The sequence below is a fragment of the Eremomyces bilateralis genome (assembly GCF_010015585.1).
Source record: "Eremomyces bilateralis CBS 781.70 unplaced genomic scaffold P152scaffold_1, whole genome shotgun sequence".
NCBI classification, from domain to species: Eukaryota; Fungi; Ascomycota; class Dothideomycetes; order Eremomycetales; family Eremomycetaceae; genus Eremomyces; species Eremomyces bilateralis.
In genome coordinates, this window is record NW_022985067.1 from 542,760 (window position 1) to 565,233 (window position 22,474).

Sequence of the window (22,474 nt, forward strand, 5' to 3'; positions counted from 1 at the left end):
GTTTCGTAATTCCCTCCCGAGTCCAGGCTTAACGGCCTTTCCACGGTGATACAATCCTGCTATTAGCTGGTTAGAGAATCGTTTGTGAATTGCGATTGCTGTTGTTCAGTAGCGTCCGGAAATTAACATCAGGACGAAATCACGAAACCCACCCCGGTAGAGGATCCTACAGGATGAAGAATCCTACAGAATAAAGGATCCGTGATCACCAGTCAATTCCAGCATCGATTGATTGAGACGTGAAACATAGCCACATTCGATATAGAGATCAGCCCACGCGTCGTGCAAATCGTAACCTGATTCCTCATAGAGCCCCTTGGCATACGCTCTGCCCTCTGTGACTGGTCGTAGACTCGCATCCTTCCAAGTCGCATCATGCCGTCGGCTAGCTCAGGCTGACGCCTAGCGGGACAGGTTTCATCGTTGATACTCACAAGTCTTTGGGAATTGGGATCAGTTTCGCAACATCGGATGAAAAGTTCAGGAAGATGATTAAAACATTATGAGATGTGAATTCGATGGATGGACGAGTTATGGTGCTAAGCCCTCGCGTGCAGCCTGCAAGCAATTGACCTCCCGTTTTTTTAATCAATTGTCTCGCCAAAGTTACTCGAAGGAGTCAGACGCTGACATGGATCGAACGAAAAGGGTTGCGATTGGTGGAAACTTTCCGGACGATATCTTGGATAGATGGGTGGTATGGTTTGGATAGTGATTGCTGATGCCCGAGAATATCGACGGAGTATGATTGAAATTCACCGCCATGGAGGTTACGAAAGACAGACTAGGTGATCAGACATAGCCGTTAAGCCTGCGACTCTGCCGACATAAAGGCTAGAAACTTGGTGGGCGTGGTCGGAGTGATGTAGGACCGTCCTGGATCCTTCAAGGGGACCTTTAGAACTTTAAGTGATAGAAGTTCTACAAGCAATTTATGGCAGGAAGAAGGTGGGCTAGAATTATATACGGTATACCTACTCCATAACCTGGAGTACTTAGGTAATACATACTGTACCGCCCTCCCCCGAACTCCTCGACCCACCTTCATACCTATTCCCACTCTTATCGCCCCCTCCCGCCTCCCGGCAGCGTCTCATAAGGTGCGGAGTCGCATACATGACCGGTACCGAAGTAGCCGCAGCCTGCGGGAAGGGATGGAGATTGTCGTAGGCGGAGTGCCCGGAGTTGGCGGCGGAGGGCTGGAAGACAGTATGCTGAGACGCGAGAACGAGATGCGCGATGATGGAGAATACGATGGCGAGGAGATAGCGAGGGGATAGCACGAAGGGAGAAAATCCGGCACGTGGAAACTGAAAATTGACTCGGTGTATTTGTGACCGACGTTCGATCAACGTCGAGAAAGCCTACTCTCACAACAAACTCATCTTCACCTTCCTCTTCCCCGTCGACGCCTCCTTCTCATCCCAAATCCTCACCCTCACCATCTCAAACAGCGCAATCGTCGCGCTCCGCGACCCGCTGATCGTCAGCACGTATTCGTCCGCATCGTACGTGCCATGCGGCTCGGGCGTCGCCAGGTCGCGCAGACGAATCAGACTCTCGACGCCGAACCGCGGAACGAACACGATGAACCCGTTCGAGAACACGCGCATGACGAACCCGTCCTCTTCGATGTCGCGGCCCTTCAGCGCCTGGCCGACGTAGTACTCGACGCTGGCGCGGCCGGCGTGCTGCGCGTTGCGGTGGCGCACGTTGATGTTCTTGCAGACGGCGTCGAGCTTGGTGCGGCTGTGGAGGCTGGCGTCGAGGGTCTCGTAGTCGATGGCGGCGGCGAGTTGGCGGTGGACTTCGAGGTCGGCGTACCGCCGGATGGGGCTAGTGAAGTGCGTGTAGATCTCGCTGGCGAGGCCGTAGTGCTTGAACTCGGGGTAGGTGTACTCGCCGGAGCAGAAGTATTCGGCTGACATCATGCACCGGGTGGCGAGGATTCGAACTAGGGTGTTGAAGAAGGGCTGCTTCGGATCCACGCACGTGTCGAGGGAATCGGCGACGGCTTTCGAGCTGTCCGTCCGCAGCTCCATTCCTTTGCGAACCTTGAGCTGGTTCTGAAGTTCCTCGAAGTTGGACCGCGGGGGTGCCGCGTGTCTTCTCAGGAGGGCGATCTGTGGATAGACTTCGTAAACCTTCCTTGCTACACTGATGTTCGCGAGAAGCATGAATTCTTCAACCAACGAGTTAGTGTCCAGTAGCTGCTTCTGCTGCACATCCACCGGATCTGACGTCTCCGACTCGGTTTGGACTTTGACTTCGGGACTGGCGAGGTTCAGCGCTCCATTGTCCATGCGCTGCTGCTTCAGCTTCTTCGAGAGCATCAACAGCGACCGCATGCCTTGCGTGAGCTCATCCTGCTGACCCTCATCGTCGATCCGAAGTTGCGCTCGCTCGTAGCTGAATGCCTCTCGCGATCGAATGACGGACTTGGTGAAATTGGTACCCACAATCTGCGCATCCGGCGTCAATTCCCAGACGACCGAAAATGCAAATCGCTCGACGTATGGCTTCAGGGAGCACAAGTCTGTCCCCAACAGCATCGGAAGCATATCGATGCGCTTGTCCACAAGGTATACCGTCGTTCCACGCATGGAGGCTTCTTTGTCCATGGCATTGTTTGGGCGCACAAAGTTCGAGACATCAGCGATGTGGACGCCGACTTCGAAGTTGCCGTTGGGTAGCGGTTTGGCATGCAGAGCATCATCGATATCTTGGCAACTCGGGGGATCGATACTGCAAACGAGCAGATCTCGTAGATCCTTTCGCCCTCTCCATCCCGGATCCTCCTTGCTGGTGGGCACTTTCCAATCATGACCTTCTTGCGGCAGACAGTCGAGAACGGTCTTTGGGAAAGGCCTGTACTGCACATCATATTCGAGCAGTAGCGCTTCCGTTTCTGCCTCCTTTGACTCCACCTCTCCCAAGGACCGCACAAAGTGGCCCACGGGATACCTTGAATCACGCTCCCAGCTATCAATGGTGACAAGTAGCCGCTTGCCAACCAGCTCTCCTGCCTGTCGTGTTCGAATGCGAATCTTGGGGATCCGCTTGTCCATTGGTATGAGGAACACCATCTGCTGCGCCCGGTTCTGCTTTTCGGCCACTCGGATCGAACTACCATCAACATGACCGACATATTGCCTCCAGTTTCTCTTGATGACACCAACAACTCGTGCGGTGGGTTGGGGTTTCCCTTCCAGTGTACTGCCATGCACCCTCTTAACCTCGTCATTGAGGAGTCGCCGTTCACGTTCACTGAATACGGTCTCGCCCTCGGCTTCCGCGTCGTCATCTTTCGCCAGTGTTTCCTCGTCGATGGCCTGGGACGACGGAGTTTTCCATTGGGCTTTGGGTAAGACTTCCACCACGACGGTGTCTCCACTGACGGCTCGATTCGAGTTCTCTCGACCGAGAATGAGCAGTGCTCGCTCAAATGCAGGCACGTGCACACTTCCCTCCAAGGCGTTGTAGTTCGATACGTTGAATATGCCCTGGTGCAAGGTACCGGCTTTGATGCCCGTGAGCATCTTTGACATGGTGTAATGTTCCGGGTATACTGCTTTTGGTCCTCCTGTTCTGGTTTTATCACTCTCTGAGACCATATCCAGGAGAGTCGTGGCGTCTGGTAGAGTGGATATGTATTCCTTCAGGGGCACAGCGTCCAACCCTTCTGACTTCGCTTTTTTAACGTTCTCTTTGTCGTCGCTAAGCATGACAATAGTGGGAAGTTTCGCCTTTTTCTTTGAACCCTTAATTTCCTGTTGCAGATGCGCCTGATACCAAGCCACGACCTTACGGACAGCTCGATCATTGCGGTCATTGATGCTTTCGCCAGTTCCTCGTTCAACGTGAGTTTCCTTTCGGAACTCGTTGAAGAAAACATAGAATCGCTTGTCGTCGTTACGAGTCAAACTGACGAGTCGATTATAGAGAGGCAGAGACCTGTTCTTGACCTCTTCAAGGACTGTTTGGAGAACGACGACATCTTTGAAGGCACTCTCGACCTCGAAGACGTCCATGGCGCTGAGGAATGCATTGGTGTCAGGGACAAGATAATGGCCATTTGTATATGCCCCTGTGCGCGCTGGCTGATCCGATAGCTTGGGCTTTGGAGCTGTGAAGAATTAGATATAACCAAAACCGCTGTTTGGTAGGATCGAACCTTGTTTGTTGTACCCCTCTAGGCTATTCAGAAGGCATGTTGAGCACAGTCTTGAGGAGCAAGGAATATCATCTCGGAGATAGACTTCCCTCACAATCTTTTGGACCTTGCCGGATTTAGTTGATCTGACATAAACTCGGCTTGATAGCGCCAGTGAGGACGGATCGGCCGTCCTTGGTCGCTTGAGGCTTGTCATGGTTGACTACGGTACGATCCGATATACGACTCCCTGAGTCAACGCAAGCAGTTCTGATATTGAAATCGGCAAGGGCGTTGATATGAGATTTCAGGAAATCTCTACAGGCATGAAAGGATAGTTCCTTCGCTACACCAAGTATCCCTCTGTAGTGGCAGGGATAATTGGTTGAAATATCTGCGCTTGAGGCAAGAAGAGGTTGAGAACAGTGCTTGCTTGCGGAAAAGATGATATCAAGTTAGAACCGAACATCCATTTCCTCCAAGTCTCTTGTTTCTAACCCTTTAACTCCGCCAGATGCCAAACACGGAATACACCAATCACCATGCGGATCCGGGCTCATCGAAGGTTATTTTGTGGACGTGGAGACGAGGATGATGAAGGAGAAAGCAGCCGAAGCAAAGATTCTGATGGAGAAATACCAGCAGCTCATGCACCAGGTCTCTCAGGCTTGTTGTCGGAGCAGTTGTCTGCGCCACAAATGCCACAAGTCACGGGGTTAGCCACACTCAGTCCCCACCCTGTGGCTTCATCTGTGGCTTCAACCTGGTCAACGCCACCTAAAGCTTCCCAATCAGCTGCATCCAAGCAGGAGCCTGAGCTCCCATTACACAACTCTCCCGCCTTGGGTTTAATAACGCTTGACGGTCCCCCCAGAGACGTACAAGCAGACATTGCAAACGTTTCAATCTCATCGGATTCATCCTCCGACAAGGAACCTTCCGTCCGTCCTCCATCTCCTGAACCCCCATCCAAGGACGCCATCGGTCTGCCATCTCCTCCTGATCCTACCAACTATCCTCGAATCATGGCCGATCCGGCCGCATATATCCTTTCACTGCAGAACAACATTCGGCAGCGGCCCATCTCGTGGGAGGGTGCTGTGAGAGCAAAGACCATCTCTGATGCCGACCTCAAAGCGATCAAGTCCATCGACAAGGTGCGAACCGAGCAGAGGAAGGAGACCATCGAGTCGGATTCAAAGACATATTGCTCGTTATTACTAGGCGGGGGTGGCCAGAGGAGTATATTTGAGTCGGCAGCAAAGAGACAGGATATTATTCAATATATGCTAGTACTGGCCGGAGATGTGCTTGAAGGTATGGATAGGAGCTGCGATGCTATCTTCCAATGGCAATTGACATATGATAGATGTACCGGAATTCGCAGAGACCCTGATAAAGCATCCCGATCCATACGCACACTTGTTACCCTTTTTGAAGCAACCAAGCAATCTGGAAGAGCCCATAGCATTGCTAGCTTCGACTCTTATAACAAGACTCCTATCTCCTGCGATTGACACCAAAGGAGCACCGAAAGTCAGCGAAACTCTCCCCGTCGTGTACAAGTATCTTTCATCGCTGTCGAAAACCTCCGATGCAGGGCTGCAAGACATTGCAGTGCAGCACTACACAAACTTGTTGAAGAACACTGCGTCGCGGAAGATCTTCTGGGATCTACGCTCCGAGACTGTCGCTCCGCTGTTCGAGATATTGAAAACTGCTGGTGGCGCTGCTTCCAAGGATAGCTCGTCGATTCTATCCACTCCGACAGCAGCAAGCGTCGGAGGGGTCAGCTTGCAGCTTTTGTATCATGTTCTGTTTGTCATCTGGAAACTGAGCTTCGATGGCGAGACTCTTGGCGACGGACTCGACGAGTAAGTCTTTTGTTGTTTCCAATGTCAACGTGCTAACTGGCCTCAGCGAGTACGACCTAATACCCCTCTACGTCTCCCTCGTCCGCATCTCCCCCAAAGAAAAAACCACGCGCCTCCTCCTCGCCACCCTCGTCAACCTCCTCAACTCCAACCCCGCCTCCCTCCTCCCCGCCGCCGCCCTCGCCCACCTCCACCCCGCCGTCAAGTCTGTCCAGTCCCGCCACCTCACTGACCCCGAACTCCTCGACGACCTTGCCACCCTCCTCACCCTCCTCGAAGACCACGCCAAGTCGCAGACCACCTTCGACCTGTACGCCGCCGAGGTGCGCGGCGGTCACCTCCGCTGGTCCCCGCCCCACCGCTCCGCCATGTTCTGGGCCGAGAACGCCCGCCGAGTGCTCGAGGAGAACCGCGGCGAGCTGCCACAGCAGCTCGCGGAGATCTTGGGACGCGACTGGGAGGGCGACACGCAGGTGCTGGCGATCGGGTGCAACGACGTCGCGTGCTTGGTGAAGGAGGTGCCCGAGGCGCGGTCGAAGTTGGAGCGATGGGGGTTGAAGGGGCGGGTGATGGCGCTGATGGAGCATCGGGACGGACTGGTCCGGAGTGAGAGTTTGAGGGCGCTGGGAGAGTGGTTTAGGTATACGGGGACGCTCAACTAGATTTGGGTGGCCGAGCGTCTTTGGATATTGGCGGTGGCGACGGTATTCACGCACAACTGCATGTTGAATCGGTTTGCGTATCCTTCCTGTTGGCTAATGAGCTAGTGGAAGGTCCGCTGCTCAAATTCTTGTAGTCTGATATGTACCCTTCTCTAGAACTACCCATTCTTTCTGGTATAGAATCTCATGTTCTGAGAGTAGGCTCCTGAACCTCTAACGCCAATCCCATTGACAAACCCGCTCAGGGCTTCGATGAGATACCGAAGTTATCCAAGTTCCACTACGCCTTGCTTCTTCGAGACGACCTCCTGGGAGATTCGGTTACAATAGTTTCCTTCTTCGGTGTTGACTTGGTATTCGTTTTCGATACTTTGCTAGGCCTATTGCGCTTCGTCAGCGTGCTTAAGACAAAAACATACAAATGATCAACGGACCTCTTGGATTTAGCCTTTGAATTTTCCACCTCGTCAGCATCTTCGCTATCTTCGCTATCCTCAACATCTTCGGTCTTTCGTCGTTTTCTAGAGTGGTACGGCTTAGCTCAGTCACGCTCTACTTTTAAGTTGAATCGGCAACATACTTCGATTCCGATGAGCCGGTGCCATTGACGGCTTTCGCCTCTCCATTAGCCGACACATCCGCAGCGACTGGACCGGTCTTCTTCTGTACGCTCGGAACAATGGCCGATGTACGGCCACCGACGGTGAGGAACGTGATCTTCTCGCCGTTTGGTAGGACATTTTGACCCTTCTTGCCCTTCGACCAGCGATGCAGCATGAGCCCTTCTTGAGTGTTAGCACTATTCGTGTATATAGGAATGATACGCACAGCCTTTGGGAAACTTGTCCTGATCTGCCAAGGTCTCGCAGGCGATCGAGCAGACGGAAATGAGGCTGTCATGGAGGGTTTTGATCTGCGAGTTTGAAAAGGTGTTGCAGTACTGTTCAGGGTGAGTCTTCGCTTGGTATAAGACCTCGTCGCTATCAACGTCAGAATCGCAAGAACGCCCATCGAAGGACGAAAAACATACGCCACCCAGTTTCCAACCCCGCTAATGTTCGCCTGGTTCAGCAGGAACGCTTTGATCGGGACCTTTTTCTTCTTCAACTTCTCGGAAAACCATCCAACCGTAACGATCTCCTTGTCAACGACAGGATCCGGACCGTTCTCCTTCAGCGGCGTGGTCTGCCGCAACTTGTCCGCTGGAGCATCCACCAATCGAATCCTCCCCAATCTTCGAGCATCTGTGAACGCCACCTCCGTCTTCTCCTTGTCGTCCAATTGCAAGATGAACTTCCAAAACCGCGGCGGCCACTGTTCACCTTCTTTCTTGGGCTTGTAGGAGCCTGTCGGGACGGTCGACAGGTCGATCCATCCGGTCATTCCGAGATGCATGACCGGGTGAGGGGGGGATGCCATCGTCATCCAAAAGTACTTCCCCTGCTGGCCGGCATCGAGGATCTTCTTGCCTTTCATAGCCTGCTCGAAAGCTGCGGCGGACGTGCCGGCTTTGCCGTATACGATAGTATCATCTTGCGTCTTCACGGACGAGATAACTTTGCCAGCGACATGCTTTTTGAGGTAGTGAACAAGTCGAGCAACTTCTCCAATCTTGAGGGACGTTAGAAAGTGGTAAAGGCATGTAACAGCAATGACAATGGTTGTAATAGTATGTATCAGGCATATTGAGAAGGACTTCGAACGGGCACTAGGATTAATAAACAATTTGTACTCACCTCAGGCATTGTGACAGTCCTTGGGTCTCGCTATATTGGTTGTACAAAACGCACAGCAGGCTAAAATCTTTCAAAAGAGCAGAACCAAACTAATTCCAAAGGCTGTCTTTGAAATATTGATCGGTTGTGAAATTGTTTGAAGCAACTCGACACGGAGAGGTCAGTTGTCGCGCGCCCTTCGTCATCCGTCGCGTTCAGTTTGACGCGCTGTCACGTGCTCCCTTAGATGATTTCAACGTCCAACATTTGCCATCATACCAGACAATAGCCATCTAGATATTCAAACCATCGACCTCACCATTTACGTTCTAGCCAGTCCTACGCTAATATTTCCATTTGACTGCCGATTGCGCTGAAACTCATTGACCGCAGAAATGGATCATCAGGTACGTTACCTTCAGTTTTGTGGGCGAACCGCTGTATTGACAGTACTTCAGAATCGAGCAGGCTCCAAATTCGGCGGCGGAGGTGTCGCATCTCAGTCCTCGACCAATGCCGACCGTCGCGAGCGTCTCCGCAAACTCGCGCTCGAAAACATCGATCTAGAGAAAGACCCATACATCTTCAAGAACCATGTGGGCATGTTCGAGTGTCGACTCTGTCTGACAGTCCACCAAAACGACGGCTCCTACCTCGCCCACACGCAAGGACGCAAGCATCAAACAAATCTAGCTCGGAGAGCAGCGCGTGAGCTAAAGGAGGGGAAGGATAAAGAGGGCGCGCTGCCGGGGATGGCGCAGATCCAAGTGCGGCGGAACCTTGTGAAGATCGGGCGGCCGGGCTACAAGATCACGAAGATCCGCGATCCGTTGACAAGGCAGAACGGGCTATTGTTTCAATTGCAGTTTCCAGAGATCACACCAGGGATCAAACCCCGAGTACGGTTTATGAGCGCATTCGAGCAGAAAGTCGACGACCCCGATAAGTCGTATCAGTATTTGCTGGTGGCCGCGGAACCCTATGAGACGTGTGCCTTCAAGCTTCAGGCGCGCGAAGTGGATCGAAGAGAGGGCAAATTTTTCGAGTGGTTTGATGAGGATAGCAAGGAATTCTGGGTTCAGGTGTTGTTCAAGACGGAGCGCGAGGAGCGTTACAGCGGTGTTCCAGGTTTGGCACCTTCCATGGGCAAACGATGAAACCCTACCTAATAGTCTCTCTACGACTATTGGATTTGGGAACTATAAGAACACTCCCGATCGGCTGGGGTCCATTACGATGTTATGCAGAGGCTCCATACTGCCTCTCGATATGATATCCACCTGGGTTGTCTCTCCACGCGGTAAACGGCGGGAGTCTGGTGAATAATGGGGGAATCGAATAGATATGAGGCTAGATGGGCATCGAGCTGCACGACGGCAATCCGAATGTCCTATGAGATATAGCCCGTTGGCTTCGGGATGACAAAGAAGGGGTGTAATGACAGATTGTATGAGAGTCAAGGAGAGACTTTCTAGTCAATACCAGGATCCAGCTACCTTTCTCTCCACAATGCATTCTACAGCGGAATTTGATTAATATTTACTTTGCTTTGCTTGTTCAAGAATTAGATTATCCCATGCAAAAATACTTTTGACGCCTAGAGCACCTTCTAGATGTTAAAGTACCGGTATGCGACTCCGTAGCGCCCTCCTCCTAGTACGAACCTGCTAAGCCCTGAGCCTTACAGTAGAAAAGAGCATTGAAGGTTTGCTAGCGCATTTGATGTAGCTGTTCTCCGTCATGCTGCGTTAGGGTCAATCTCACGAAACAAGGACGATCCGTTTAGGATTGGGTTACAAAGGGAGGGTTTTGAGACACTATAGTCCCTTGATTCCTGAATCTCGAGGAGCTAGAATTAGGATCTTTTAGCACTTGGCTGTTCATATGACGGGATGGTCACAGGACACTCGAGTGGAGGATAGATGGCTGGTTTTGCAAAGCATCGCACGACTTCTATCAATCACGATGGTTGCATATTAAAACGTCGGCAAAATAGGGGTATAGCAGAGGCTCTCCCGATAGAGACCGAACCACCCAAGCAATACGCATCAATTTTAAACCTCCTTTCGAGCGTGTAGGGAATCCCTCATGCTTCTTCAGTGACGGGTGTATTCCATGGGGTAGTATCTGATATTCGCAATGGAATCAAGTACAAATACTCCCTTGATAGGCGCTTAGAGACAAGACTCATTTCCTGTAGAGCATCAGGCCTGTGAGGAAGATTTCTGCCGTCTCATTCTCATTCATGTGCAGTTCCTCGGAAAATTGACACACCGCCAGACTCGCGTCACTACTCTTGCGCTGGCTAAGTCCTGTTGAGTGGAGATGGCAATCAAAGTCGGCATTTCAAGGCCATTCTAACAATAGAATGGCGTCAATATTCCGGAATTCGCCTAAATTATCAATATATAATGTCAGTGCTGTGTGCGAATCAAGAGAGCAACTCGCATGACTTGGAGCGAAGTGCTGATGGCAATATAAGGTAGATATCAGGTGGCTGCATAACTGCGATAGGGGAAGGACTGAGATTAATGGGGTGGCCACAGTTACTCTCACACTGATAGATATCCAAATAATCAGTGTAATCGCCCGGAATTCGATATATGGTTGCTTCGATACACTGATACAACTGAAATGCTATGATTTCAATCGACGAAAGTTCATGACTATGCATCATATCACATACGACCTTTACCAGCAGTCATGGAAAGGAAATCGATAAATCTAATACTCTCCTAGTATGGTGTATTTGCGAAAAGGGGCTCACTATGTGCAACCCAGTCTATCACGCGCCTCACCTCCCTGCATCATTAAAACTGCAAAATAACCTCAAGTGAAGAAAATCAAGTGCGCCACAGTGTCGTATTCTTCTCCTGTCCTTGACAGCGGAACCAAACAGAGGCTGCAGTGTGTCGGATGCATACCAGAACCACCCAGTCGGTTCAGTCGACCATGCATTCGGTCCGTCAGATGACCGGTTCGACCCTCTGACCAACACCCTTGTCGAGGTTATCGGAAGGCAACCGGATAGGACGCATAAGATATGCATATCAAAAACCTGTTTCATTGATGCTATTGGAGAGGAGAGAGAGGTGACGTACGAAGAAGTAAGGAATTAGATAGGGGTAAAGGGAGTTTTAGGGGTCAGGCCCGGCGATAGTGCATGATGCTATTCGCATGAACTGTGGATAATGATGAAAGGTTGTATTGCAAAAGCGACCGGGCTGAATGGTAACCCGGGTCTCACCATGCAGTTGAGAATTCCCCAAGTACCGATACCTTTGTCTATATCTCCACGACGACGTTGAATCTTTGGTAACCATATTTTGGGACTGGTACCGACTGGAACCACACTTCATGTTGACTGAATAGGAAGTGCATCGAACTGTCCTTGGAAGTAACATTCGTCTCACCCAAATACTTTCTAACATTGATTAGCAAATCATATGGAAGAGACTAGGGAAATTGTGAGCTGATTGCTGCCACACTGAATAATCAATCGCCAAATATGGAGCAAACATAGCCGTCGCATCCGACATCAGGCAACAGAAGTGGAAGAGGTTCCGCCAAATTCGTTACACAGGGCTATTCAGATCCAAAAATGGCTAAATATCTAGTTCGTCTCAGGACCGAACACAAATATCATTGAGCATGGTGATGATTTGCTGGGCGATGGTCAATACGCCGTGCAACGAAGCCCGTCGTGACTCAGATCTGACATTGATATTGTGCAGTGGGTGAAATTGGAGGAAAGGTATTTCACCAATGACGAACGGAATACGCTCCGGCTTATTCACTGGTTGAGGACCTGGAAAAATAATTGAAGTAATCATTGGCATCGTCGACAAGGCAAGCCCTGTAGGGGGTGCACATCCGATCCCCGCAATGTGGTGTGGGGGAAAGGGGGGGTGAAGCGATCGATCATCAATGGATCACCACTGACTCGACTCCGCTGGTGATCTCCAGCCAGACAAAGAAAACCGGCCATCAACCGAACCGACTAGTGTCATGGTCCATGAAACTAGAGACTACACAGTACTTAGTTCTGAGCCCTTAGGATAAGCCAATAGATCATGCCAAAAATCAACGCCTGTACGACGATATCGTGTAACAACATCCGCACATCTGCAGGACACTGTGTTGATGCGATGCGATTTGTGGCTGTTGCACCTATCGGAACTGTTGTGGATCGATCCATCGATAGGAATATCTGGTTTGTTTCACATTCCAGTCTGAGTGAACGATGACCGCCAGAAACCTGTTCGTATATTGACTTTTGCTCCAAGTACCACACGGAGGTGCTCGCCTCTTAATAACCCCTCCGATCTGCTGTCGTCTCCACCTTTCTTACTCTCTACTTACTGAGCATCGATTTGAACTCATAATGATTAGTTCATCGCGAAAGAGGAAATCCTGCCGGTAACGCCCTGGTTTCGCCCCGAGATGGGCACTGTGTATAGCTAAGATGCAGACCGGAAGATGCCTTGAGAGTTGAAATGCATTGTCGATCCTCAACATGCGCCATGCTTCATGCTACTGGTCAAGCCATGAAAGCTGAGCGACTGGCTACCCGCCAGCAAGTACAGGGATCTCCCATCGACGGACTGCAGGACAACTGGTGTGTGTGGGCAAAATCCGGGTCCTTGCTGGTTGTTTGATCAATGCTTGCTGCCGTGCTGCCGTGCTGCCGTGCTGCGAGATCTTGCAAGGTGGATTGGTGGCCGGAAAGATCGTATGTGTACAAGTAACTCCAGAAAGTAGCATTTGAAATTCTACGCCGTTCAAAAATCTGATAGGACCGGCGGCGTATTCTCCGGGACTGAGATCAAATCTGATTTCTCGGAGACTTTAGCCAATGTCGCAACTGTCGAGCTGCCCTTGAGACAGTTGTCGTCTCTCACATTCCGATGACTGCCCTCTGGCGCTTGGATCGCTATCCATACGTGAATGGTCAGTTGGGGCCACTTTCCGCCCAAAGGTCAATATCAAACCCGATTTGTCTGGTCGTCATAAAGTGCACAACATATGCATTTCCCCCCATGACCAGGTTACGATTGCCTCGTATCGTGAAGGGCACGCCATTGCTGGCCCTTGCGGTTTGTTAAAATCTCGGTTGAAGTGACACAATGGATAGTAATTGAAAAACCGACAGAAGCCTCGCCAAAGTCATCGCTTGGATGGACCAATGGGACATTACCCCACTCCAGCCGTATATTAGATTCCGTATATTAATAGCATTTCATCCAAGCAGATTCACGGGGTTTGGACGTTAAACTCTGCCGACTCAGTCCATTCGGAGTGAATTGATCATCCAAACCTTGAAATTCGCACTGACGGGCACTGTACCATTCCACTTGGTCAGCCTCGGTGGGATAGGCGGATCGACTGCTGCCTAGGGTATTTCTCAGAACAACAATCACGAATTTAAGACAACTGGAAACCGGAGGCGCGTGCCAAGATTTTGTTCATCTGGTCGATATCGCTGTATTCGAGCCGAAGGGTCTGAGTCAATGGCTGATTCCATGCAGCGTCGAGCAGTGGCTTTCCTGTTATCGGAACCCGGACGACTGCGCCTCACAGTACCTTGATGCATTCGAGTCAAGTTTCATCCTGGCATTGTTCAGGGCTCTTGTCGCTGTCTCGCCTCAATTCTCTGACATGGGGTTTCAATGCGGTGTACCGGCGGGCGCATGGCGATACTGCTGCAGCTGATCAGTGAGCACCTCAGGCCAGTCCCAATACCCGTAGCAGAGCGAGTGAATAACGCGGATTCGGACTGCTGAAAACCTCGCTTCGGACTTTCCGCCGAGGAGGGACCTTCAGCAAGGAACTACATCCTCAGTGTCGATCTGTAGCATGTTTATGTACTCCCTGCATATCGCCGCCGGAACCTGCGCCACATCGACTGTTTGCGGTGGCGATACTACGCAATATATTTGAACGGCACAGTCGAGCGAAGCTCAGAATCCGTTGCACTCGGGCAGTAGAACGGAGATGAGTGGACGGGAGAACATCTGCGCTAGGGAGAGCGGCCCAAGGACCCTAAGCTTGCATGAAGGTCATCCTGATGGACGAGCAGCAACAGTCGTTTGATTGGTTGCATGATCCTAGAATGTAGGTCATCCGTCCGTAGGCCTGATAGAGCGGCGGGGCGAATTAGAGAGGCAGAGAGCAGGACGGGGACGCAATTCAGTGCTTGACTTCTCGAGCACGGAAATGCGACCGATCAATCAGATGGAGAAATGGGCCAGCCTGCCCCGCAGATGCGACCCGAGAATCTGGCTTTGTTTCTCTGGAATCCCTTGCGTTCGTCGATGCTGAAAGACGCCCGTTTGTTGATAGAATGAGTTGCGAATCGCAGATTCGCAGCGCTTTGACCGCCCGTCCCGCAATGTCTCAGGTTATACGGTTCCTTCGCGGTCCATCGGTTCATGCGAGGCCAAGACGGGAGGGAAAAATCGAAACCTTAAGACTTGAGAAGCTGAGTGGAGGAGCCAACGGCAACTGGTCAAAGCCACAGATGATGGTGATGCCACTTGCTAGGGAGTACGGTTGATGATTCCAGCCCATTCGGACACATTGAACATGCATTGCTGCTGACTGAGACGAGGCGTTCCGAGTTAGTTCGTACAAGATAGAAACTGTTGGTGAGCAATCAAATGTAATCAATTCTGACAATGGACCCACGATGCCGTTCAGTAACAATCAATTGCATATTGCAACGTACTGTACTTATTTCGGTTCGACTTCCAAGTCATTTCGATTTTTCAAAAAGTCGATATCTCAACTGGCATGGTCGCAACTCGCGTTCTGTGCTCTAGTTCCCCGCAGGTGGGCGATCGATGGCGGCATGGCGCAGCGGCGGGCTCTGCCTCTGTCGAACCGGGAGTAGAACCTGTAGAAGCGATGGGCCGCTGCGGGATCCAAGCACCTGGGCATGCATGAGCCGATGCGAGTCTGCCGTATAATGGCCTCTAGCCTATGGGCCTCTGGGACTCTCCCCCGATTTGTGAATCTTTCATCCACGATCAAGGCACAATGTCCAAAAGCGCCATGCTGAGCTTTGACGGTTCGAGTTTGCGCCCACCGAGATACCCATGCCGTCTGCATCGTAGTCGTCGGCCGCGTGAATATCCAACGCCCCTATTAACTGGGTCCTAGGAGTCAGGATAGGGCTTCATCTGGTCGCGCGATGTCCAATCCAGCGAGGCCAAGACCTATTGACGGAGAAACATCTTGCGCTGCTACCAAAACCGGGCCCTAGTGATGCACCTAAGGAAGCTGCAAGCTGCAACGATTCCAGCAATCCGTCTACGTGATGGCGAAATTGCGCAGAAACGGACAAGCGTCTCCGCATGGGACATGGTGGCGTACTGCAGTCAGTCCATTATCAGAATATCAACCGCTCAAAATAATCAAATTGTCATCGTTCTCTAGGCAGACGAGGCCGTCCAGCGGAGCCTCCTGCCCGTTATCCAGCAGCGGCTCATCGCTTGTGGCGACCACTACCTGTCTCGGAGTGCGCTAGAGCTTCTTCGAGGCATGGGCAGATCTCCAGCTCATGAAGATCTCGGGCTCACAAAGTCCGTTGAGGTCCGAAAAGGGAACGGTTTTCATTATAAAATGTTCACACAATTCACATAAGGAAATTCGGGCCGTGCTACTTCCTTCACGACTGGACCCCAATCCCCATTCGATGTGTCTCTCATGGCGCCATTCGCGAACATAAAACCGAATTGCGCGTCGAAGGATTAAGGTCTGAGGATCAGCTCGGCAGCCTAATGGTCGAATAATCAATGAATTCCCGAAATAAAGTGAATGGGGAAGGTTTACGATCGCATTTGGACTGGCGCCTTAGTGCGTGCAGGGTCAACCGAGTTGCCCGTCCATCCGCCGCGGTTGCGACTTGCAACTGGCGACTGGGGACTCGCGGGCGGACAGGAGCGAAGCCTTGAGTGACTTTGCAAATTCGCCACCCGCGGATAGCGGTCTTAGCGGAGGGACCAGGGGGTAAGGATTCTCCAATACTATCAGAGATCGCGAACAAGGCTGCGGAAAAATCTGTAACCGACAAGAACTTCGAGTACGCGATTTCCGTAGCGCCGCTGGATTTCAAGACTGGCAAAGAGCGGTTGGAGACTTGAAAGATGTGCGCGTGACTTTCGTGACAACATGAATTGTCGGTGTAATTACCTGGAATGAATCGTGTGGAAGAATCAAACGAGGACAACATCATGGTTCCTCTGGCTGGCAATATCAAAGGCTTAAACCCGGACCAGGGAATTGATGCCATCTGGGGCTTCGGACGGCGGCTACGAGATACAAGTCCCGCCACCATACACGGTGATTGGAGGGATGACTAGTCGCGAGCCGAGAGAGTTCGATTTGGCAGACGAGAGACCAGACTGCCAGGTAGATGCCGGTCATGTCCAAACCGATTGGGAAGCTCAAGCAAAGACCACCGTGACTTGCAGAGTGAGCAGGGCTTCTGGATGGGGACCGACAGGATATTGCAGATAGGGAGGATCAGAAGACTCAGAACAAGGACAGAAGAGTCCGGAGAGGGGAGCAGCGGACTGCTCATTTTATATTCGAATGACTGACTGACTGACCGACATCGTCATACGTTCAATCACCACCAAAGACTTCCTAGTTCCCGCCCCCAGTGCGGAGGACTCTAGCCTGGGGCCAGCCGCGGTGAGACATTTGGAAATGTTACAGTTCTCTTGTGCCTTGGAAGTTGGATATTAATGTAGTACGGGAGATACTCTAGAGTCAAGAATAGGACGGGTAAGGGACCTTAGGAAATACCTTGAATGTGTACCCTGAATGTGTACCTGTACAGTAGTTTCATCACTGCAGATACCATATATTCCGTACTTATTCCTGTCATCCGCTGATATGTACAAGATGTACTCTGTACTACGTAGGTACCCGTACCGGTACTTCATGATTCTGCGCCGCTTTTACTCTCGAGGATTGATCGTCTAGAAACATCCTGGTCCAATCGTACCTCTAATATCATTGTCGGCGAACGACGGTTTACGAATCCGATATCAACCTGCATTCCCGCCCATTCTCCAAGGAAGCCTATTCACTATCCGGTCTTATTTGCATTTCCATTATTACTCCCACGCCCCAACCCCTCAATCCTGTCCTCCTGTCCTCCTGTCCTCACTACCATCTCTCCTCACATCGCATTCCTAGGAATTCCCAGGTGACGGTTTCGCTGTGCCTGCCCTTGCTTCCTACACCCGCCTTACAGAATCCTGCCGGTGAACTCCTGATGGAGAGACAACCATTGCTGAGAGCGTGAAACCTTATTGTCAGGTGAGTTGATCGAAGCGAACGTCCTATTCTTGGACCATCCGTTCGAAGATCCGAACTCTCTTCGTCTCCCGTCTCGCCTTCTGTTATTCTGGCCTCTGGATGGCCTGGGAACACCCGCTGCCGCAGCTCATCACGCGCATCATCATCCAATCCATCAGAGACAAGAACTGCACCAAGAACTGCACCAAGAACTGCACCGCCTTCTGCGACCTGCGCGCCCATCCCATCCCTTGCCCCCTCCCTCCCTCCATCCATCCATCCCTCGTCCACTCCACCCTCCATCTCCCCTCCTCCATTCATCTGATCCCAATCATCCATCCATTTGATAGAAGAGGCTCCTGGGCTTGCCTCTCTCTGTCCTATCCACTTTTTCCATCCTCCATCCAATATCATTTTCCGTCCACCCATCGTCGTCCATCTTGCCTTGCACCCGCTTGACCGGACCTGGTTGACCTGCGCCTTTCCCTTTTTCCTTGCCCTGCCTACCGCCGACCAACCTGCAACCAACAACCAGCAACCCACTTCGTCGCATACCCGCGAATGCTCGTCATTAGAGGGTGCGGGAGCGTCCGCTGACACGTTGTAGGGTCAACCAGCTGTTTCTTGTCCGGCTTCATCCTCCCGCGAATCATCGTGACTCGCTTCCGGCTGTGAAACGTTTTGCACATCTTTTCACCGCAACACCTTGCAGCTTGCAGCTCTTCCCGCCTTCCCGCACGCACCAACAGAGGCAGGCAATCGGTAAATCATCCAGGCGGTCCATTTCTTGTCGCATATTCGCATACTCGCATACTGGCATCCGATTCTTCCATGTACCCAGACCGGCAGACACCCCGACAAATACCTTTAGACCTGAGATCTCACAGCTGCGCTTCATTGACTAGCACCGGACCCCTTCGCGACCGATCGTGATCCCGGATTGCGCAGAAGCCACTGACTGTACAGTGTGTTCCACCCCCGCTCCCTTGACCTTCCCGCCTCCCGGACCCGCTGGTCGCTGCGCTCGATACCTGCCAGATCCCGACTTCGACCACTCAAATCTCTTCGCATGTCGTCGGCCGTCACGACTGCACCTCAACGTCTTCCATTCCCGTTGACCATCCATCGTCGCCAACGCCCGTCGCGTCGCTCGACCGACTTGTTAAGCTCCTCACCGCCTCCAGCCGCTTGAGCCGGACGGCGTGCCCTCGCTCGGAAACTGGATTCTCTACGACAAAGCGTGCTCGTCGCCGGAGCCATGTCGCATCCCGGCCCAATCAATGGCGGCTTGGGTCATGGCAGTATCGATGGATCTGGGACCATCAATCCCGCAGCGTTAAATGCGATAGGTACGATATGATATTTCTTATGATCTGCTATGTCGGTGCGCGCCTGCGATGCCCGGACCGTGCAATTGATGATGGGCTATGGTGTGCAATCGCGACCCGTCTTTCGTTACATCCGTCCGCGTGCATCCGCACCTGGCGAGAAATGTTGCTGACGTTGCGCTTTTCCTTTAGTTCCAGGTGTACCTCAAAGTGCGGTCTACGGTATGGCGCAACAATCAACCCCTCGAGGCATGAAACGAAGCCGCACCCCCGATGTTGGCGATGACCATGCGGTGGGCGCTGAAGCAGGTCGGTAGTCCCAAGAAGAGTTGTGTGACATAGTATCCGTGATGACGGCGACCTCCAAACATTCTATTTGTCTCGGCGCACTAACGTTTCTTTACGATAGATGATTCTAAACCACGAAAAAGAGGTCGACCTCCAAAGGCCAAACTTTCAGACGCCTCGTCAACTGCGGTCCATGGACAAACGCCCATTCACCACCCGATTCACACTCCTCGGACCGCCACCCAACAACTTCCTCAGACATCCCCTTCACATGCATCGCCGCCTCCGAAAGCGACTCCTACGAAGACCACCGTTGTCAAAGCGCTACCGACCGTTCGAGACCACACCACCGATCAGCTTAACGAAGAAGGCGACGAATACATACCGCGTGAGTTCGACGAAGCCGGCGAGAAGAAGATTGCTCCCAACGGCGCGCCACTTGACGGACGCGAGTATCATTGTCGCACCTTCTACGTACCGAATCGGGGCGATAAGCTGTTTATGCTAGCCACCGAATGCGCTAGGGTTCTCGGATATCGCGACTCCTACCTGCTATTCAACAAGAATCGGTCCCTGTTCAAGATCATTGCTTCGCAGGCCGAGAAAGATGACCTGATCCAGCAGGAGGTTCTCCCGTATTCATACCGATCCCGTCAAATCGCCATCGTTACAGCACGGTCGATGTTCCGTCAGTTTGGCAGCCGATTGATCAAGAACGGTCGCCGCGTTCGGGATGATTACTGGGAGAGCAAGGCGAGAAAGCAAGGATTCACTGAGGAAGACGCCGCCGGAGAGAAACGACCGGGGGGTGCCAAAGCCAGAGAAGCCGCCGCTGCCGAAGCCAGTGGAGTTGCGCATTTAACGGCGCTTCCGCACGGAGAGATCATCTACAGCAACGGCCCCAATCCGTTCGAGCAGCAACCTGGCATGGGCGGACTTGCTGCCTCGTTGGCGCCTTTGCCAATGATCAATCCACTCGCCGACTTGCCACGAGGAGACTACGGCATTCAACGACCACGTCATGAGATTACAGGCACTCCCTATCAGGATCGCACGCAACCTAGCACAGCAACCGAGATTCTCAACCAAGCCGCGCAGACAGCCGAGTACAATAAGGTCATCAACCAGCAGCGCACCAATCGGGGACAGTATCTTGAAGATATCTGGAAACGTCCGCACGATCCTCCTCAACAGCCACGTCCAGCAACTCCCGCCGAGCAGACCGCCGTCAGTCGTACTTCTCACGCCCTCCCCTCTCCGCAGATGGTGGTTGCTGGGACCATGCCGGGTGGCTCGTCGCAAACTCCTAATGCTCACCATCGCGGCCAACAGCCTCCCATGATGGCCCCTTCGCCATACACGCAACCCACTCAACACCATCCCTCCATGGTCGCTCCATCACCGGTCCAAGGCATACCCCAACCCTCCCTCCGGCCGGATCAGCATCCTCATCCTCTCCAGCAGCAACACCGCTCCCCCAGCGTTGGCTCTTCTAGTGGCGCCAACGTCTCGTCCGCACCCTCCCACGTTCAACAACCACAGTCGTCCTACACCGGATACCCACCCCACGCCAACCAGATATGGGGCCAACAGCCACCACAACCCGTCCCCTCTCCCCTCCAGCACCAAGCCTACGGCTACTCTCAGAACGTCCAACAACAATCCCCCCACCTCCAGCAACAATCCCCAATGCAGCCCCCCCAGCTGCCCCCCCAACACCAAACCCCCAACATGCACGCCGCCGGGGCTCCCTCGCCCATGGGCTATCCAAGCATGCATCAGCACCAGGGCGGCATGGGCGGCCCGGCGCAGGGATACGCAAACCCGAGCCCCGTGCGAAACCCGCAGATGAACTTCCATCCGGGCCAGCCGCAGCAGCAGTTCATGCACCCGGGTTCGCCGGCGCAGGGAGGTGCGCAGGCGGGACAGGGAATGCATGGATGGACGGGACAGACGGGGCCGGCAGGCCAAAGTTGGCAGGGGTTCTGATTTCTGAAATCCGGGTAGTGTGAGACTGTGGTGTACATCAGATCGTCCAGTGGGAGGACGAAGGAGAACATGAAACGGCGTCGAGGAATGTTGCGGCGATGGGTCACGTGGAGCGGGATTTGTCAAAGGAAGTTGGGGATTTGGAAAGATTTGGAAGAAGGCGCGGAACTAAGCGTCATAAGACGCGACGATCCGATGCGACGATGAAGTCAAGAATGCGCTTGGTCTTACTTTTTGCGCCGTGGTCTGATGATGGAGCATCACGACTGTGCAACCTGGTACCCGAGGAGGTTTTCTGTACCACCGATGTGGTGTGGAGAAGGGATCGTTGCCTCGTGGAGTTCTACCTTCGCATGTAGCATCCTGTCCACAAGTGCGACCATAGGTGCAACTGCGGTTCGGCCTACCCAGATCATCGTCACGCATGGCAGCGAAATGGAAGCATCGAGACCAAGGAGGGAGCGGAAGATGATTTGAGAAGATGCCGTTGTCGCTGGGGACCGCTTGAGAGAACCGCGTTACCCGGCAGCGAGAAGGACTGGGCGCAGTGGATCCGTCGAGGGATGATCAGTGGATTCTTTCCTTTGTTGAACTCTGCATGTTTGGGATGAGATGGCACGGGGCTACACGCTCGCTGGGAACTCGCTCATTAGCACATCTGCTTCGGTCGTTCAATACCCCCTTCCGCTTTTACGTTTGCTGGGCTCGGCGGAGGATTATACGGGGGCAAGTTTTCGAGCATTCGCATGGTATAGCTATCTTTGGGTTTCGGTTTTGTTTCCTGTTTTCCATCTATCTGTCTCCTCGTAGATTCCCTGCTGTTTAATTTCTATTTCTATTTAATCTCCTGTTTCTTCTCGATTCCGTTTGACATCAATACACCTGGATGTTCAAGATACCAGCTCTCACCTCAGCACACACACGCACACACTCTGCTTCTAGCTATGCTCCTGTTGCGCTTTTAATCTTATTTTCTGCACGTTCGGCCACCTACCTACTCCTATCGAAGTGGCAACACATAACATGACGATGAACGACGGTGCTAAGACCGACACGTAAACACGAGCGGACAGCGACTGGTTTGCGTGGGAGTCTAATCCTATTATCGTTTCCCCCATTTGCACCACGGCATTTGTGAGGTCTCGTTGGTCGGTTC

At 52.4% G+C, this 22,474-nt stretch overlaps 7 protein-coding genes across 7 annotated transcripts; 3 read left to right on the plus strand and 4 right to left on the minus strand.

Moving 5' to 3' along the window:
* Positions 1-1,076: 1,076 nt before the first annotated feature.
* On the minus strand, positions 1,077-4,778 carry P152DRAFT_407223 (RNB-domain-containing protein). The gene is made up of 2 exons (XM_033676898.1): positions 4,175-4,778; positions 1,077-4,126 (listed from the first exon to the last, which is right to left on the minus strand). Exons 1-2 carry the CDS (start codon positions 4,368-4,370, stop codon positions 1,371-1,373), a joined length of 2,952 nt encoding a protein of 983 aa, XP_033538616.1. The 5' UTR covers positions 4,371-4,778; the 3' UTR covers positions 1,077-1,370.
* Positions 4,779-4,963: 185 nt separating this feature from the next.
* Positions 4,964-7,172, plus strand: P152DRAFT_478048 (vacuolar ATP synthase subunit H). Its single transcript, XM_033681628.1, has 4 exons — positions 4,964-5,470; positions 5,523-6,027; positions 6,074-7,069; positions 7,124-7,172. The coding sequence occupies exons 1-3, from the start codon at positions 5,179-5,181 to the stop codon at positions 6,687-6,689; spliced, it is 1,413 nt and encodes a 470-aa protein (XP_033538617.1). The 5' UTR covers positions 4,964-5,178; the 3' UTR covers positions 6,690-7,069; positions 7,124-7,172.
* On the minus strand, positions 6,769-8,572 carry P152DRAFT_453594 (uncharacterized protein). Its single transcript, XM_033678407.1, has 6 exons — positions 8,426-8,572; positions 7,720-8,300; positions 7,518-7,669; positions 7,270-7,471; positions 7,124-7,210; positions 6,769-7,069 (listed from the first exon to the last, which is right to left on the minus strand). The coding sequence occupies exons 1-6, from the start codon at positions 8,432-8,434 to the stop codon at positions 6,970-6,972; spliced, it is 1,131 nt and encodes a 376-aa protein (XP_033538618.1). The 5' UTR covers positions 8,435-8,572; the 3' UTR covers positions 6,769-6,969.
* Positions 8,573-8,703: 131 nt separating this feature from the next.
* On the plus strand, positions 8,704-9,999 carry P152DRAFT_453595 (splicing factor 3a). Its single transcript, XM_033678408.1, has 2 exons — positions 8,704-8,811; positions 8,863-9,999. The coding sequence occupies exons 1-2, from the start codon at positions 8,800-8,802 to the stop codon at positions 9,559-9,561; spliced, it is 711 nt and encodes a 236-aa protein (XP_033538619.1). The 5' UTR covers positions 8,704-8,799; the 3' UTR covers positions 9,562-9,999.
* A 6,052-nt stretch (positions 10,000-16,051) lies between these two features.
* P152DRAFT_5603 (uncharacterized protein) lies at positions 16,052-16,947 on the minus strand. The gene has a single exon (XM_033683068.1). It carries the CDS (start codon positions 16,740-16,742, stop codon positions 16,170-16,172), a length of 573 nt encoding a protein of 190 aa, XP_033538620.1. The 5' UTR covers positions 16,743-16,947; the 3' UTR covers positions 16,052-16,169.
* Positions 16,948-17,278: 331 nt separating this feature from the next.
* On the minus strand, positions 17,279-18,784 carry P152DRAFT_510306 (uncharacterized protein; the record flags this gene model as incomplete). Its single annotated transcript, XM_033682652.1, has 4 exons — positions 17,279-18,231; positions 18,312-18,382; positions 18,457-18,586; positions 18,673-18,784. The coding sequence occupies 4 exons, from the start codon at positions 18,782-18,784 to the stop codon at positions 17,582-17,584; spliced, it is 963 nt and encodes a 320-aa protein (XP_033538621.1). The 3' UTR covers positions 17,279-17,581.
* Positions 18,785-18,791: 7 nt separating this feature from the next.
* On the plus strand, positions 18,792-21,402 carry P152DRAFT_5618 (uncharacterized protein). The gene is made up of 3 exons (XM_033683069.1): positions 18,792-19,062; positions 19,234-19,350; positions 19,451-21,402. The coding sequence occupies exons 1-3, from the start codon at positions 18,972-18,974 to the stop codon at positions 21,316-21,318; spliced, it is 2,076 nt and encodes a 691-aa protein (XP_033538622.1). The 5' UTR covers positions 18,792-18,971; the 3' UTR covers positions 21,319-21,402.
* The last annotated feature ends 1,072 nt before the right edge of the window (positions 21,403-22,474 follow it).

Excerpts from the sequence above, each read along its gene's own strand:
- P152DRAFT_5603 (XM_033683068.1), bottom strand. The coding sequence starts at position 16,742 with ATGGTGGCGGGACTTGTATCTCGTAGCCGCCGTCCGAAGCCCCAGATG.
- P152DRAFT_453594 (XM_033678407.1), bottom strand. Across the intron at positions 7,670-7,719 it reads GGGGTTGGAAACTGGGTGGC|CGACGAGGTCTTATACCAAG; the intron begins GTATGTTTTTCG and ends TGACGTTGATAG. Across the intron at positions 7,211-7,269 it reads ACCGGCTCATCGGAATCGAA|AAAACGACGAAAGACCGAAG; the intron begins GTATGTTGCCGA and ends GTACCACTCTAG.
- P152DRAFT_5618 (XM_033683069.1), top strand. The coding sequence starts at position 18,972 with ATGTCGCATCCCGGCCCAATCAATGGCGGCTTGGGTCATGGCAGTATC. Across the intron at positions 19,063-19,233 it reads CGCAGCGTTAAATGCGATAG|TTCCAGGTGTACCTCAAAGT; the intron begins GTACGATATGAT and ends CTTTTCCTTTAG. Across the intron at positions 19,351-19,450 it reads TGCGGTGGGCGCTGAAGCAG|ATGATTCTAAACCACGAAAA; the intron begins GTCGGTAGTCCC and ends TCTTTACGATAG.
- P152DRAFT_478048 (XM_033681628.1), top strand. The coding sequence starts at position 5,179 with ATGGCCGATCCGGCCGCATATATCCTTTCACTGCAGAACAACATTCGG. Across the intron at positions 5,471-5,522 it reads GGCCGGAGATGTGCTTGAAG|ATGTACCGGAATTCGCAGAG; the intron begins GTATGGATAGGA and ends GACATATGATAG. Across the intron at positions 6,028-6,073 it reads CTTGGCGACGGACTCGACGA|CGAGTACGACCTAATACCCC; the intron begins GTAAGTCTTTTG and ends AACTGGCCTCAG.
- P152DRAFT_407223 (XM_033676898.1), bottom strand. The coding sequence starts at position 4,370 with ATGACAAGCCTCAAGCGACCAAGGACGGCCGATCCGTCCTCACTGGCG. Across the intron at positions 4,127-4,174 it reads AGAGGGGTACAACAAACAAG|CTCCAAAGCCCAAGCTATCG; the intron begins GTTCGATCCTAC and ends AATTCTTCACAG.